The sequence below is a fragment of the Mobula birostris genome, chromosome 11, assembly GCF_030028105.1.
Source record: "Mobula birostris isolate sMobBir1 chromosome 11, sMobBir1.hap1, whole genome shotgun sequence".
NCBI lineage: Eukaryota > Metazoa > Chordata > Chondrichthyes > Myliobatiformes > Myliobatidae > Mobula > Mobula birostris.
Genome location: NC_092380.1, coordinates 43,671,369 through 43,688,171, shown reverse-complemented (window position 1 = coordinate 43,688,171; position 16,803 = coordinate 43,671,369). Strand labels below are relative to the sequence as shown.

Genomic DNA, 16,803 nt, shown 5'->3' with positions numbered 1-16,803 from the left:
AGATTTGACAGGCAGGATTTCCCTTTACAGAAACTATAATGACTTTAACTTATTTTATCATTAGTCTCTATGTACCCTGAAACCTCATCTTTAATAATAGGCTCCAACAATTTCCCAACCACTGAGATTAGGCTAACTGGCCTATAACTTCCATCTGGTCCAGGTGACTTTAAGACCTTTGAGTTTGACTAGCACTTTTTCCTTTGTAATAGCAATAGCACTCACTCCTGCTCCCTGACACTCATGGACCTCTGGCACACTGCTAGCGCCTTCCACAGTGAAGACAGATGCAAAGTACTTATTACGATTCATCTGCCATTTCTTTGTCTCCCATTACTACCTCACCAGTATTATTTTCCTGTGGTCCAGTATGAACTCTCACCTGCCTTTCACTCTTTATATAACTGAAAAAAGTTTCAGTATTGTGCTTTATATTATTGGTTAGTTTACCCTCATATCTCATCTTTTCCCTTCGTATAGCTTTTTAGTTGCCTTTTGTTGGATTTCCCAATCATCCAGCTTCCCTCTCACTTTTGCTACCTTATATGCTCTTTCCTTGGCTTTTATGCAGTCCTTAACTTCCTTTGTCAGCCACAGTTGCCTACACCTGCCATTTGAGTTCTTCTGTGGGATATATCTATCCTGCGCCTTGTGAATTATTCATAGAAACTTTAGTTATCTCTGCTCTGCCGTCATCCCTGCCAGTATCCTCCACCAATCCACCTGGGCAAGTTCCTCTCTCACGCCTCTGCAATTCCCTTTATTCCATTGCAATGCTGATACATGTGACTTATGCTTCTCCCTCTCAAATTTCAGTATGAATTAAATCATATTATGATCACAGCCTCCTGAGGGTTCTTTTACCTTAAGCTTCCTAATAAGGCCTGGGCTATTACACAACACCCAATCTAAGATAGTCTTTTCCCTAGTGGGCTCAAGCACAAGCTGCTCTAAAAAGCCATCTCGTAGGCATTCAATAAATTCCCTCTCTTTCGCTCCGACTCCAACTTTATTTCCCCAATTCCCTTGCATATTGAAGTCCCCCATTAAAATTGTGTCATTACCCTTATTACATGCCTTTTCCAGCTCCCTTTACAATCTCAACCCTACATCTTGGCTGCTATTTGGAAGCCAATATATGATTCCCATAATGGCATTTGTTACCCTTGCACGTACTTAACTTCACCCACAAAGATTCAACTTTCTCTGACCCTATGTCACCTCTTTCTAAAGATGTAATTCCATCTCTTACCAACAGAGCCACACCACCGCCTATGCATTCCTGCCTGTCCTTTCCATACAAAGTATATCCTTTGATGTTAAGCTCCCAACTATGACCCTCTTTCAGCCACGACTCAGCCACAAGGTCATACCGACCAATCTCTAATTGTGCCACGAGTAAAGCACCAAAGTATAAAGTACAAAGTACAAAGCTTGTCCACCTTATTCTGAATGCTACGCATATTTAAATACAGCATCTTCAGTACTGCGTTCTTCTCCCTTTTGAATTTTGGCTCTGTGGTACAATTTAACTCTTGACACTTTCTGCATTTGCACCCAGTCCTTGGTATGTCCTTCCTTTCATTCATGTTACACCCATCAGCTACTTGTAATCCTGCTGGGGCTCTGACGATGAGGCACAGGTGGGTCCGGCACAACACTTGATACATCTTGGACAAGTCAGAAGGTTCAATGCTGTCAGAGGTCAGCAAGAACTGTGCAGATCCATGAAGGGAACATATCTATATGGGAAGGGTTACAAGGAGATATACGTCCACCGGAGGTGCATATCCAAACGTGAAGGAATATATGGTGCCACATTTCCACACACGGTATGAGGAGATATGTGATCATGTATCTCCATTCTAAGGTGGATACAGAAAGTGCTGTTGCTGAAAACCACAGCAGTGAGTCACCTTCCCAGTTTCAAACTAGTACTGTCCCAGACACACCAGCACACCGCGGATGATCTGGACATTGAGGGAAGCTGGATAACAGACGAGAAAGTTCTGCCTGAGTAATGTAATGCTGCAGAACTTGGAGTGCAGTGTGGCTGTTTGCAGACAATTACGTCAAAATGCCACATGACACAATGAGATCTTCATGGCATAAGCCATATGTTTAGCGGGGGCTGACGGATTGTTCTAAAGTTCTGAAGCTCCTGGAAAATTCTGGCATTGCACATTCAGTCTAGCTCACAGTTCATCCACCTGTACGGAATTGATTCCCCCTGTCAGTCAGAGCTCTGCTCGAAGATCAGGGACCTGACCTGGGCAGGAAAGTCACTGAGTCCAAAGGCAATGAAACGCTGCCCTCGTGTCATCGGTGGCAGCCAGACAACAATGCGGCAAATCGGACTCACCACACTCTAGATAAAACCAGATAGCCTACTACCAAGCTACAGGCAAAGAGCAACCTTTAGTGCATCTCCACATCACCCTCCATGGCTGTGATAACTAGAAAGCTAGGAGAGTGAGGAGCACTCACTACCTACCTCGTTATAACCTAGCTGTTTACTGTTAACCTTCACTTGCTCTGTAGCTGTATTTCTGCATTGCAGTTCTTTTACCTTGTTCTGCCTCAATGTACTGTGCACTGACCCGATCTATATCAATAGTCTGCAAGTCAAGCATTTCACTGTATTGCAGTACATGTGACCGATAGTGCTGTGTACAATCACTGTATCCTGGTACATGCGAACAATAATGGTGTGTACAATCACTGTATCCCGGTACATGTGACCAATAATGGTGTGTATAATCACTATCTCGGTACACGTGACCGATAATGGTGTGTATAATCATTGTATCCTGGTACCTGTGATCGATAATGGTGTATACAATCACTGTATCCCAGTACACGTGACCGATAATGGTGTGTATAATCACTGTATCCTGGTACACTTGACTGAAAATGGTGTACACAATCACGAAGGATATAGAAAGGTTGATGCATACAGTCTTTTCTCTAGGGAATGGGAATTAAAAACTAGAGGAGACAGATTTAAAATTAAAGGACAAAGATTTAAAAGGAACTGAGGGGCAGAGTGTGAAGGGTGGATGGAACAAGCCAGCAGAGGAAGTAATTGAGTCAGATACAATTGAAGCTTTGAAAAGGTATTTGGACAGGTTCATGGATTGAAAAGGTTTAGGCGGCTATGGGCCTAATGCGGTCAAATGAACTAGCTTCCAAAGGCATCTTGGACTGAATAAGCTGAACATCCTGTTTCCGTGCTCTACGAGTCCATGACCCTTGTCTGCTATCATTGGTCCCTATCCAGTCCTGGTATTAGGTTCACTTGCAATGGTTCCTCCTCCACCTACCCGTTCTTCCATCTGCTTCCCTTTCCCAAGCAACATCATTGGAGAATGTGGCAATCTGTTTCCACACAAAAACAGCCCTGGCCATCCTTGCGTTGGCCTCTCTCGGCACCTCCTACCTCCAAGTCGCCAGGCTGCCAGCCAGCAGTACTGGGCGGTGAGAAGTCTCTGCTCTTTGGAGATACATTTAATCCCGAGCTAAGCTTTGGACCACACAGCCACAGAGTCAGCAAACCCATCTACTCCTCCGGTGTAACATCATCCATCTCACTCCACGACCTAGCTCAGCTGCTGCTGAACCATTACCTCAGCTTAGCATCACCATGACCACTTTGCACTACAATGGACTTTGTTATCTTTTTATTCTGATTGTGTTCTAAGTTCCTGCGATGCTGTTGCAAGTAGGTCTAAACTGCATATTTATATACATGAACTTGAGCATGAAACAATAAGGTCATTGTTACTTTGAACCTCAATCTCTTCCTCTACTGAATCTGGCTGTCCCCAAACTCATTTGATGTGGTACCCAAGGAAAGTCCCACTCCCTGAGCATTCAGCTTGCTGATGAACTTGGATAGTTCTCGTTAAATGTCTAATATTGATTCTAGTGACATTCAGAGAGACACACAAGAGGTGGCAAATGTTGGAATCTGGAGCAACAACCAACTTGCCGGTGGGACTCAGTGGATTGAGAAGCATTTGTGAGGGAGGAGGTTCAGTTTGGGTTCAAAACCCTGCACCAGCACGGATTAATAACATTTCACATTTCAAAGTGACTGCACTTGGAGTATTGGTACTGTTCTGGTCAGAATATCGTAGGAGGGATGTGATAAAGCTGAAGAAAATGCACAAAGGATTCTCAGGGATGTAACGGACAGGAGGGCTTGAGATAAGGAGAGGCTCGATAGACTGGGACTGTTTTCCCTGGAGCGAAGAAGGGTGAGGGATGACCAGAGGTTTATAAAATCACCAATATGTGGTCAAAGTCTTCAGGGGAGTCTGAAGCTCGAGGGTATTTGTTCAGATTTGAGAGGGTCTGCAAGGCAAGTTTTTCCCACAGAGGCCAGTGATTACATGGAATGAACTACCAGGGGAAGTGATAGAGGCAGATACAATTTACATTTCAAAGACATTGCACAGGTACGTGGATACGAATGGTTTCGAAGTCTATGGGCCAGAACATGGGATTAGTTCAGGTAGACAACTTGTCAGCATTCCTGAGTTGGATTGAAGTGCCTGTTTCCATGTCAGACCAGCCAGTCTGTGACTCTACAATGGACTATTTCACCAGATCACCAAATTCATCACTTATAACAAACAAACAAGAAAAGGGTGGCACAGTCAGGGGAGCTGGACCAGCTGTGTGCAGAAAAACAAGTAGAACCAGCCACACTATTGACCGTGTGCAAATCACACTGCTGCATGCCTGCAGTACCAAGATAAGTTTGACACATGGGCAAGCTCACAGTTTGAGTTGAATTCTTGTGTACTGGGGCAGAGAAACAACAAGCAAGGTTTATAATCCACAGATGATTCATGTAAGTGAGACTGTGGGACAAGGAGTAGCTGGAAACGGTCAGGAGGTTGTAGCCCTCCATAGGATGGGACAACACCCTGGAGTGGAGGAAAGGTGAACTGGTTGAGTCACCAAGTGTTTATAACTGGGTTGATGGCGTGGGTGCGCGGGGTTAACATAACTTAGTATTGGAGGTTAGGCTGACATCCCGTACAGAGTACCTGACAAAGCGTCTCGGCCTGAAACGTCGACCGTACCTCTTCCTAGAGATGCTGCCTGGCCTGCTGCGTTCACCAGCAACTTTGATGTGTGTTCCCGTACAGAGTTGTGGTTATCTCTCTAGATCACAGAAGAATGACTTACTGAATGCCCGGGGTCTTATTCAGTTGGTGATAGCTCTGTCCCATCCATTACAAACAAGAGCAACTCTCTGGAGATAAATAAACTCTTCCTGGGCTTCCAGACGGTTACAGGAATGAATTCCTGAAGAAGATGGCAGAGGTTGGTTATAATCAATACCTGTACCCGGCTGGAAGCCTGGGAAGTGTTTATTCATCATATACGCTGAGAAAGTACTAGATCCTTTTTCACTGGAGGTACTTGTCCAATATGATACTAGCCTCTAATCACCCGAGCTTGGGCCCTCCACCAAAGGGGATTATTTCAGCTGCTGGGGCTCTCCACACAGAAACTCACCACCCCACTACCCTCAAGCCTCTGTAATCCCCTGCTTCCCCCCCCCCGTGGGGTTCTCCACACAGAAACTCACCACCCCACTACCCCTAGCCTCTGAAATCTTCCCCCTGCCTCTCATCATGCCAGACTTACATAGCTTTCAACCCATCTTTTGGTCATCAATGTCTCCAGGTTAGCTTAATGTAGGTCCCCACAAAGCAGTCAGGAGCGCTTTGCTGGATAAAGCTGCAGTTGTGGAGACTCAAGGACGCCTGGGCTCGTGTGGGCGATGCTAGACAACAGTGGGAGCCACTGTGAACCGGAACTGAATATTCAATTTACTCAGAGATAAACTCCACTCCATCCTGTCCTGACAACGTCCTCCATTTATCTTATCTGCTGAATGGAACACAAATCCAACTCCTTAAAGCAAGTGAAAACCTCCCTGGGTGAGATGGCTTTTCCAAGTAATTTGTCTCCTCCTGAAGATCTCGAGCTCTGTCAGGTTGTACACATTTTATTGATTAGCACACACTTATTTGCAGCAACTATCTTACCAGTGTTCCTCCTTATCTCTGTGCAGGCAAAGTTGTGTTGCAAGTGCCCTTTTCAGCCTGCTGTACTGAGCGACAGACCTGACCATCCTGATTGGCTACGCGGCTGCTGGTTAAATCAGCTCAATTTATGCCTGTCTATTTAGTTTTGAGCAACGCACCTTTATTTGCAATTAAGATATCTGACCCTTTCAGAGAGCTGTAGATTTGCTTCCTTCATCTGTCCGACTTGAGAAAGAGAATCTGCTGACCAAGAGAGGGGTTAAGCTAAGTGCACTGCAGCAGACACATACACAAGGTGGCAATGAGAACAGATCAGAGGCTGGGAATCGTGTGGTGAATAACCCCCCAAGGTCTGTTCATCATTGGCAAAGCTCAAGTTAGCAGCATGAGGAACACACTCCACTTGCCTAAAAAAGTACAGCTTCAAAACAAGCTCAATTGTAGCCACTTGATAGGGATCCCATCCACGACCGTTCACACACTCCACCACCATCACCGATGCACATATCATCTACAGGGTGGTGGGGAGAGACGAATGGACAAGGGAGTCATGTGGGGAGTACTTTTTTCCATAGGTGCTGCCCAGCCTGCGGAGTTCCTCCAGCGTTTTACTTGTGTCAGAAACATAGAAAACCTACAGCACAATGCAGGCCCTTCGGCCCACAAAGCAGTGCCAAACATGTCCTTACCTTAGAAATTACCTCGGGTTACCCATAGCCCTCTATTTTTCTAAGCTCCATGTTCCTATCCAGGAGTCTCTTAAAAAACCCTATCGTATCCGCCTCCACCGTCATCACCGGCAGCCCATTCCTCGCACTCACCACACTCCGTGTAAAAAAAAACTTGCCCCTGACATCTCCTCTGTACCTGCTTCCAAGCACCTTAAAACTGTGCCCTCTCACGCTAGCCATTTCAGCCCCGGGAAAAAGCCTCTGACTATCCACACGATCAATGCCTCTCATCATCTTATACACCTCTATCAGGTCACCTCTCATCCTCCGTCACTCTAAGTAGAAAAGGCCAAGTTCACTCAACCTATTCTTATAAGGCATGCTCCCCAATCCAGGCAACATCACTGTAAATCTCCTCTGCACTCTTTCTATGGCTTCCACATCCTTCCTGTAGTGAGGCGACCAGAACTGAGCACAGTACTCCAGTGGGGTCTGAACAGGGTCCTATATAGCTGTAACATTACCTCTCGGCTCCTAAACTCAATCCCACAATTAATGAAGGCCAATGCACCGTACGCCTTCTTATCCAGTCTTTCTGCGCAGCAGCTTTGAGTGTCCTATGGACACAGACCCCAAAATCCCTCTGATCCTCCACACTGTCAAGAGTCTTACCTTTAATACTATATTCTGCCATCATATTTGACCTACTTAAATGAACCACCTCACACTGCCCAGTTTTGCATCCTACTGATGTCTTGCTGTAACCTCTGACATGACATGAGATGCTGCCTGGCCTGCTGAGTTCCTCCAGCATTTTGTGTGTGTTGCTCAGATTTCCAGCATCTGCAGATTTTTCCCTGTTTGCGACACATTCTGCCAACTTAGCACGCCCACAATGTTCAGCAGAACAACAGAAGGCAAAAGGAAATACCTGTAGTACACATACGCAACAAAACAAGACCCCTCCCTCCCTCCCTCCAAGCACACACACACACAGTTCTCCAACCCCAGGAATGGCCGACTCTGAGCTCCAACGGATCACAGGTTAGTTGATATTGGGCTTCAGCTTCCTCCCTGGACATGCAGACTCGACCTTGAGCCTTGTCTTCTGATTGACCTTCGAGCTTTTATCTTTGGTATCAACCTCAAGACTCACCAATAATGACTAATGAAGACCTTGATAAGGACCCCAAACACTAGGCCTCGACTCCAGACTCTCTGATGACTTGGACCCCGAACACTAGGCCTCAACTCCAGGCTGTCTGATTACCAGAACCCCGAACACTAGGCCTCGACTCTGGACTCTCTGATGACTTGGACCCCGAACACTAGGCCTCAACTCCAGGCTGTCTGATTACCAGAACCCCGAACACTAGGTCTCGACTCCGGACTCTCTGATGACTTGGACCCCGAACACTAGGCCTCAACTCCAGGCTGTCTCATTACCAGAACCCCGAACACTAGGCCTCGACTCCGGACTCTCTGATGACTTGGACCCCGAACACTAGGCCTCAACTCCAGGCTGTCTGATTACTAGAACCCCGAACACTAGGCCTCGTCTCCGGACTCTCTGATTACTCGGACCCCAAACACCAGGTCTTGAACTCCAGGCTGTCTGATTCATGCACCTGGGGAGAGGGGGTCACTGTTGCTCGTGCTTCCTGCCTAGGCAGAACCCACTGACGACTCACTGACCAGGGAGGGCCTCCAGCCTTCATCCTCACTGGTCTGCCTGCACATCTTCCCACCACAGATTTCCTTTGTCCCATGCCCACATCGCTGGCCTTTGAGTACAGAACGCAGAGGGCTGAGCGGAAGGCTAAACTCCACCCTGACCTCTAACTTCTCTTTTGGGGGAAGGTAGGTTTCAGTGAACGTAAACCGGTTATCCTGCCCAGAACTGGATCTCCTGTTGCTACACTCGGATTGCCTGTCAGCCAAGGCGTCATTTCAGACCTCTCCCCTGTGGGAGAGCAGCAGTCCACCAACACAGCAAGCATCCACTGGCATTAAAGCTGACGGGAGAGCATACAAACACCACACAGGCAGCATCCAAGGTGAGGATTGAACCTGGGTCAGTGATGTGTATAAATGTGTACCTACCTGGACATAATGGCGCTGCCCGTACCACAATGCTATAGGATTCACTCCACCACCACACCGCAGACAACTGGGAGAACCTCTGTGCGATACTGCAGTGTCTCTGCCACGTCACCATCCAGTCCTGCTTGGGGACTACGGAGGTCATCTTTATGACCTACACACCCCTTGGTTCTGACTGCAATTGCATTCTTCAACACCCTCTCAGTTCTGGCTGCCCAGCTCGAGGAGGGATGGCTTTGAGTAGAAAAGATTCACGAGGATGTTATTGTGACTGGAAGACTCAGGTTATAAAGAGAGACTCAATAAGCTGGAAATGTTTTTCCTTGGCGTGTCAGGGTTGAATGTGACCTTACAGTGAAAAAGGATCTAGTGCTTTCCCAGCATATATAACGAATAAACTTTTCTCGGGCTTCCAGCTGGGTATAGGTACAGTATCGATTATAACTGTTGTTTCAATGACAAACTCTGCCAGCTTCATCAGGGATGATGCCTGGGTATCTTCTTCTCCTTTTCCATCTTGTTTTACAGCAGTTGGCACCCAGCTTAAAGGTGCATTACTGCCACCTTCTGCTCCGGAGTGTACGATAGACTTACATTCTAAATCCCTTCACCCAGTCTCACACACACACATACCCTAACCTACACTTTATCCTCCCATCTTTGGCCATCCTAGTACCCTATTCCTGCTTATCCGTCATATCATATGAAAAAAAACCCTGTGCCCCTTAAGAAAGCTAAAAGTACCCTAACCTGTGCTCTCTCACCCATGCCCAGCAACCTTTTTAAGTGAATTCCTGCACCCCCAATTCCCTTAGATTAATTTTCATCATCTCTCTCTCTGTATCCCATACTTCCTGCAACTCAGAACTACATGTTCTACTGACTCCTCTTCCTGACATTCCTCACACAATCCTGTCTGGTGTTTCCCTATCATTTTCAATGTTCTGTTTAATGCACAGTGCTCCAGCTGTGCTTTGAGCTTCCTTACAGGCTTGTGAACAGTATTAATCTGGTATTTCTTCAGGATCCTGTCGATCCTTCCAGAAAACGTGGAAACCACCTGACTTCCTGAAGAAATGCTGGAATACTACCAACCACAAGCCCACAAGGAAGCTCAAAGCACAGCTTATGCGGGTCAGAGATGACTTGGGACTCGGGTCGGCTGGTGTTTACAGGATTCCCTGTGAATGCGGAGCAGAGTGTATCGGCCAGATGGGACACAGTGAAAACCCGCATCAAGGAGCACAGGAGGTGTATCCGTTTGGGTTACCCAGAGAAATCAGCCGTAGCAGAACATTGCCTTAGGATTGACTTCAACGGCACAAAACTACTGTGCTATCCCAGTGGTTTTTGGGACTGTCTGGTAAAGGAAGCCACCAAAATCAAACTAGAGGAAATCAGGCATCATCCCTGGTGAAGAAGGCAGAGTTTGTCATCGAAACGTCAGTTATAATCAATACCTGCACCCGGCTGGAAATCCTAGAAGAGTTTATTCGACCTTACAGAGGTTCATAACATCATGAGGGGTTTAGATAAGGCAGATAGTAACAGTCTTTTCCCCCAGGGTAGGGGAGTCCAAAACTAAAGGGCACAGGTTTAAGATGAGGGGAGACTGGAGGAGATTTCTCTGTACAGAGGGTGCTGGGTATATGGAACCAGCTTGCATGGAGGTGTAGAGTCAGGTGTAATTACAATGTTTCAAAGGTAGTTTGGACAGGTACATGGATAGGAAAGGCTCAGAGGGATACGGGCCAAGTGGAGCTAGCTCAGTTAGACGTCTAGGTTAGCATGGACTGTGTGGGCTGAAGAGCTATTTCTGCACTCTATAGCGCTACGTCCTTACTGGGTAGAGGAGTCATGCATTCAGAGGGGAGCTGAGGCAATCAGCAGCATCTCTCAGCAGAGTGCAGAGGCTATAAAAAGGCAGGATTTGGACTGCTTTCGAATTAATCCAGCCGACTTCGCAGCTGCACAGTGTCCAGCGCAGAAGGCTTCTGGACTGTGGTCTGGGATGTCGAGGGGCAGCTCAGAGCTCATGTAGGGGTCTAAGACCCAGAAACCAACAAATATCCAAACCCTTGTGCCCAGAGTTCCCTACCCGGAGCAAGGGGGCAAAAATCTCCTCCACCGTCCAGCACCGAAACTCACCATGTCGGTGTGCTGCAAACCCTGATAGACACATCAGCTACTGGCTTAGCAGTGCCCAGAGGCGGGAGTTGAAGTCCTGCCTTGGCAGCTGGATAATTAAGTAAATCTGGAATTAAAAAGCCAGCCTGGGTAACGTCAGCTATGAACTGTCAGATCGCATTTGGTGCACTAATGCCCATTAAGAAAGGAAGTCTGGCACCTTACCCAGACAGGGCTGTACAGTGTAACTGATCATTACTGGCCTTTTGTAATGGTCCAGTGAGACATTTAGCGTAAGGGCGATAGGGAGTCTCAGTAAATTTTCCGATAAGATGGTGGCACACTTAGTCACAGCGGCCTCTCCAGGTCCAACAAATGGTGCAATGTTTGTTTTTCTTATGATTGGAAGACCCTGTTAGACAGTAACAATACAAAATGCTGAGCCTGGTTCATTAGTGAGACCAACCGCATAGGAGCTGTGTAGCCTCGGGCGATTGCATGGACTAGGCTCTCATACTGCGGTGTCCCCTGTCACAGCTACTCGGGGAAGTAGTGTAAGAGAAAACAGAAGCAGGGCAAGCCTGCTGGAATTAGTGCTTGATTAAAGCCTAAGCCCTTGAGGCTGTGTCTCCCACCCCCTAGAAAACAAACTGGATTACCTTCATTTTCAACTGACCAAGCACGAAATGAGGAACTGCAACGTGCTTATTCTTACAGAAACGTGGCTTCAGGGCAACATCCCATGCACCACCAATCTTCAAGCCAGGCCATTCAAGGATTTGTGTTAATATTATTTTGTGACTGTCTGTGCTGCATTGTAACTGTACGTGCTGTGTGTGACTGTGTGTACTGTGTTTTGTACCTTGACCCCAGAGGTACAATGGTTCTTTTAGCTGTATACATGTGTATGGTAGAATGACAATAAACTTGAAACTGAAAGAGTTACATACACTGGCCTTGCCTAAGACCCGTATCCTGCAAGCATAGGCATAAACTGTCACACAGTGACATCCATGAACTGTGACTTCATGCAGAATGATGTGTATCCCCCACACAAAATCATGTTCAAAAAACCTTTTGACATGGACTCAGGGTAGAGTTATGCAGTGCAGCAGTAACATGCCCTTGGTATACACAACACAATCAGTGTTAGGATATACGAGAGAAAGGTCCATCCACAGGTCCATTTCTGCAGGCAGGAGGAGTCAGTTTTCCATGTATGGGACGTTGCAGTTTCTGTCTGAGTATCTGAAGGAGCTGCTCTTCAGGCCTACACTCCTGATCTCAATGCAGAGCAGCGGGGCGGGGATCTCCTGGTTTAAAAAATCAGGGCGCGATAAACGGCAGAGCACGCCCCGAGCAGCCACTCTCCACGGATTCGGAACGGCATTGCTTAAACACAAGCCTGTGAGCAGCCATTTGCAAGATGAGTTCTATGGTGTCGGAAAAGCCTGAAAGAGCTCATAGGGGTGTTACACTTATGGTAAAACTAGACATAATTAAGTATTTCGATCGTGATGAACGAAGTGAGGACAACGTGAGTTTGGCTTGTGGAAGCTGACGAAGATGATGTTGAAGAGGTTTTGACATCCCATGACCAAGAACTGACAGATGAAGAGCTGATGCAATTGGAAGAAAAAAGGATAACAATCGAAACCAAATGAGTAATGATAAAGTACGACTTTAATTTTGAAAGGGTACGTCGGTTTAGGAAATATTTTCAGGATGGTCTGAGTCCTTATTAAAGAACTGTGTGATAGAAAAATGCGCGAGGCTCAGCAGTCAAGCAAGCCTTCCACATCAGCCACAGCAGACAACGAACCCCGACCTTCGACATCGAGGCAGGCAGAGATAGAAGAAGATGAGCTTCCTGCTCTAATGGAAACAGACGACGAGATGACACCCCAGTGTCCCACCACCCCAACCCCTAGGCCACGGACAGATACCGAGTTGCGGAAAATGCAACGGTAGCCGGGACGCACACAGCGCATCTTTAAGAAAAAAGCCGAAATAAACATGCTACTTAATTAGGTGCCGCCTAGCACGTAATTGTCAGCCCAGATCAGTGCCAATGCAATCAGCAATCACCTCTGATCTGCGCCGACATTTACGTTTCATAGGAACGCTCTACCTTCGGATGGCGGGGGAAACCTGTAACTGTGGCTCTATATTCTTTCTGCTACCTCAGTGTACTTATGATCTGCCTGTACAGCTCGCTAACACTGTATCTCGGAACACCAATAAAACCAATTCCAAATGGCAAATCCAGTTGCAATCTCCACCAAACATAACTCAGCTTAAAGGTTCAGAATCTCACCATGTTAACTTTTCCTGCTGTGCTCCAGTTATTAAAGGTGTCTGGAATATTGCAGAATATTCATAGCTTGGGCTGGCTATTTGTAAGTTTGGTTGATTGCCAAGCTTGTGGTGCCTGCCACCCCCGAAAACTTGCTGCCCGTCTCAGGGTGTTCACTGCCACCTGGTCACCACTCGCAGCGGCTGGAAGTTGTCCTTATCTGCGTGTGGAGGCACGCACATTTCACTTGCCCCTCAGTCTGGGTGCTGATGAGTGGAGCACCTTCCCACCTCAGTTAACATCCCCAGACAACTGAGACTACACTGGGTCATCAGGCACCGAAGCAGAGGGAGCTGTCATTCTTGAGATGAACCCTGGGAAGGTAAACTGGGTGCCGTGCACCAAGAGGCAAACGTGTGGTTAATTCAGGTCATAGTGCTGCTCTGGTGACCTTCGGCCCCAGATGCACACTCCCGATTGCCCCATTCATCAGAAGTGCCTCCTTTTGGTTCCCTCCAGGCAATAGCCTCCCTGCTTTCGCAAGCCACCCCTCTGTCCAAAGGAACAATGGGAATACCAGTCCTGGAATGATTGCTGCTGGGGCTGGGGGTGCAACTGCCCTGGTTACAATGATTTAAACCCCTAGCAACACCTGTTAAGTATAATGGAGATTAATCCCTTTAGAGAGGGGAAGGGGTTGGGAATGTGAGTAAAATATAGGGTGGTCATGCAGCTTTGTGGAAATTAAGCCACACAGTAATGTTTCAGAACCAGTCCGAAGACGTGAAGACACAGGGCCAGTACAGAGGCAAACTGGTAGAACTACTGTCTCACAGTGCCAGAGACCCAGATTCAAACCTACATCTAATGCTGACCACGTGGAGATTGCACGGTCTCTCAGTGTCCATGTGGAGTTTACATAGTCTCTCAGTGTCCATGTGGGGTTTGTATGGTCTCTCTGTGTCCATGTGGAGTTTACATAGTCTCTCAGTGTCCATGTGGGGTTTGTATGGTCTCTCTGTGTCCATGTGGAGTTTACATAGTCTCTCAGTGTCCATGTGGGGTTTGTATGGTCTCTCTGTGTCCATGTGGAGTTTGTATGTTCTCTCAGTGTCCATGTGGAGTTTGCATGTTCTTGCAGTGTTCATGTGGAGTTTACACAGTCTCTCAGTGTCCATGTGGAGTTTACATAGTCTCTCAGTGTCCATGTGGGGTTTGTATGGTCTCTCTGTGTCCATGTGGAGTTTGTATGTTCTCTCAGTGTCCATGTGGAGTTTGCATGTTCTTGCAGTGTTCACATGGAGATTGCATGGTCTCTCAGTGTCCATGTGGAGTTTGCATGTTCTTGCAGTGTCCACGTGGAGATTGCATGGTCTCTCAGTGTCCATGTGGAGTTTGTATGTTCTCTCAGTGTCCATGTGGAGTTTACACGGTCTCTCAGTGTCCATGTGGAGTTTACATAGTCTCTCAGTGTCCATGTGGGGTTTGTATGGTCTCTCTGTGTCTATGTGGAGTTTGTATGTTCTCTCAGTGTCCATGTGGAGTTTGCATGTTCTTGCAGTGTTCACATGGAGATTGCATGGTCTCTCAGTGTCCATGTGGAGTTTGCATGTTCTTGCAGTGTCCATGTGGAGTTTACACAGTCTCTCAGTGTCCATGTGGAGTTTACATAGTCTCTCAGTGTCCATGTGGGGTTTGTATGGTCTCTCTGTGTCCATGTGGAGTTTGTATGTTCTCTCAGTGTCCATGTGGAGTTTGCATGTTCTTGCAGTGTTCACATGGAGATTGCATGGTCTCTCAGTGTCCATGTGGAGATTGCATGTTCTTGCAGTGTCCACGTGGAGATTGCATGGTCTCTCAGTGTCCATGTGGAGTTTGTATGTTCTCTCAGTGCCCATGTGGAGTTTACACGGTCTCTCAGTGTCCATGTGGAGTTTACATAGTCTCTCAGTGTCCATGTGGGGTTTGTATGGTCTCTCTGTGTCTATGTGGAGTTTGTATGTTCTCTCAGTGTCCATGTGGAGTTTGCATGTTCTTGCAGTGTCCATGTGGAGAATGCATGGTCTCTCAATGTCCATGTGGAGTTTACATGGTCTCTCAGTGTCCATGTGGAGTTTGCATGGTCTCTCAGTGTCCATGTGGGGTTTGTATGGTCTCTCAGTGACCATGTGGAGTTTGCATGTTCTTGCAGTGTTGACATGGAGATTGTATGGTCTCCCAGTGTCCATGTGAAGTTTGTATGTTCTCTCAGTGTCCATGTGGAGTTTGTATGTTCTCTCAGTGTTCACATGGAGTTTGTATGTTCTCTCAGTGTTCACGTGGAGATTGCATGGTCTCTCAGTGTCCATGTGGAGTTTTCATGGTCTCGGCGTGGCCATGCATTTCTACAATCATGGAATAATACTGCATGGAAATAGGCTATTCAGCCCATCTTCTCCATCCCAACCAAGATGCCTATCTAAGTTAGTCCAATTCCCATAATTGGCCTTACATCTTCCCTTTATCCATCCTGGTTTCTTTCTACACCGCAAATTTGCGCAGGCCAGCAGGTTAGTGGGTCACTGCAGGTTGTTCCTAGTTGTAAGTGGTGGGGGGGGGGGAGAGGAGTAGATGAAGACAATGAAATGTGATCATTGTGATTGTTATGGATCGCCCCAGGGGGTTCCCACTTGCATGCTATTAGACTCGAGGAATAGTTGTAAAGTAGCAATACTGGGCAAGAACTAACAGCTAGTGGATCAGAGGTTGAAGAAGGGGGAGATCACTTACCCAGAAGAGAAGATTGAAGACAAACATGAGGTACTTGAGACACTGCAAGCAGTTCTGGGCCAGGCTGCACCTCTTCAGTTCTAGAAGGAATATAAAGGAGAGATCCAAGTAAAAGACCACGTATTTACTGCCCTTGGCCGACTTGTATGCCGTCTTGCTGGCTTTAGGCCCGGGGTTGGTATGCATCTCAAAGAAGGAGGTGTTGGCCCCGAACTGGCCACCATACACGCTACTGTAGCGGCGGAAGCCGTTCTGGGCGCCGGGGTAGTCCCTGCTGTCCACGGACGGGCTGCGGTGATAGGTCGACTCGTCACTCTCCGACTGGTTCATCTTCGGGGAGGCTCCCACCAGGGTCTTCTCATGCGAGACCAACTCTTCCGGAGAGGGGCATGGTCCCGGGACGAGGATCCTCGTTTACAGGGCTGATGGAATATAACCCACCCCTGGGGTGATCGTCCGGATGGTGCTAATGTGGTAGCCCTTTCCACCTCACATGGTCCGGCTGGGGACGGGGGTCCTGGTAAGGTCTGTCCGGAACACCGGCTCTCACTTCGCCCCTTCCCTCACTCAAGCTTCGCCTTTTCCGCAGACCGCAGCCGCTCCTGACACCCGACCATCCGCTGCCGGCAATCAGAGCACTCTCTGGGCTCCGCACCGCGCTCTCCCCCGGCCCGGCTCTCCAGCTCCGTTCCGCTCCGTGCCCCCTCTCCCCTCCGCTCGCTGTCACCGTCTCCTTCCCAATTAAAGTCGCGATCGCATCCGCTCCCAG

At 47.6% G+C, this 16,803-nt stretch overlaps 1 protein-coding gene across 1 annotated transcript in view; it reads right to left on the bottom strand.

Annotated features, from left to right (window-relative positions):
• Positions 1-16,364, bottom strand: part of LOC140204668 (uncharacterized) — a 133,649-nt gene extending 117,285 nt beyond the window's left edge. The window contains exon 1 of the mRNA XM_072271362.1: positions 16,035-16,364. Coding sequence (XP_072127463.1) covers positions 16,035-16,364 — 330 coding nt within the window. The remainder of the gene's footprint in view (positions 1-16,034) is intronic.
• Between the last annotated feature and the right edge of the window lie 439 nt (positions 16,365-16,803).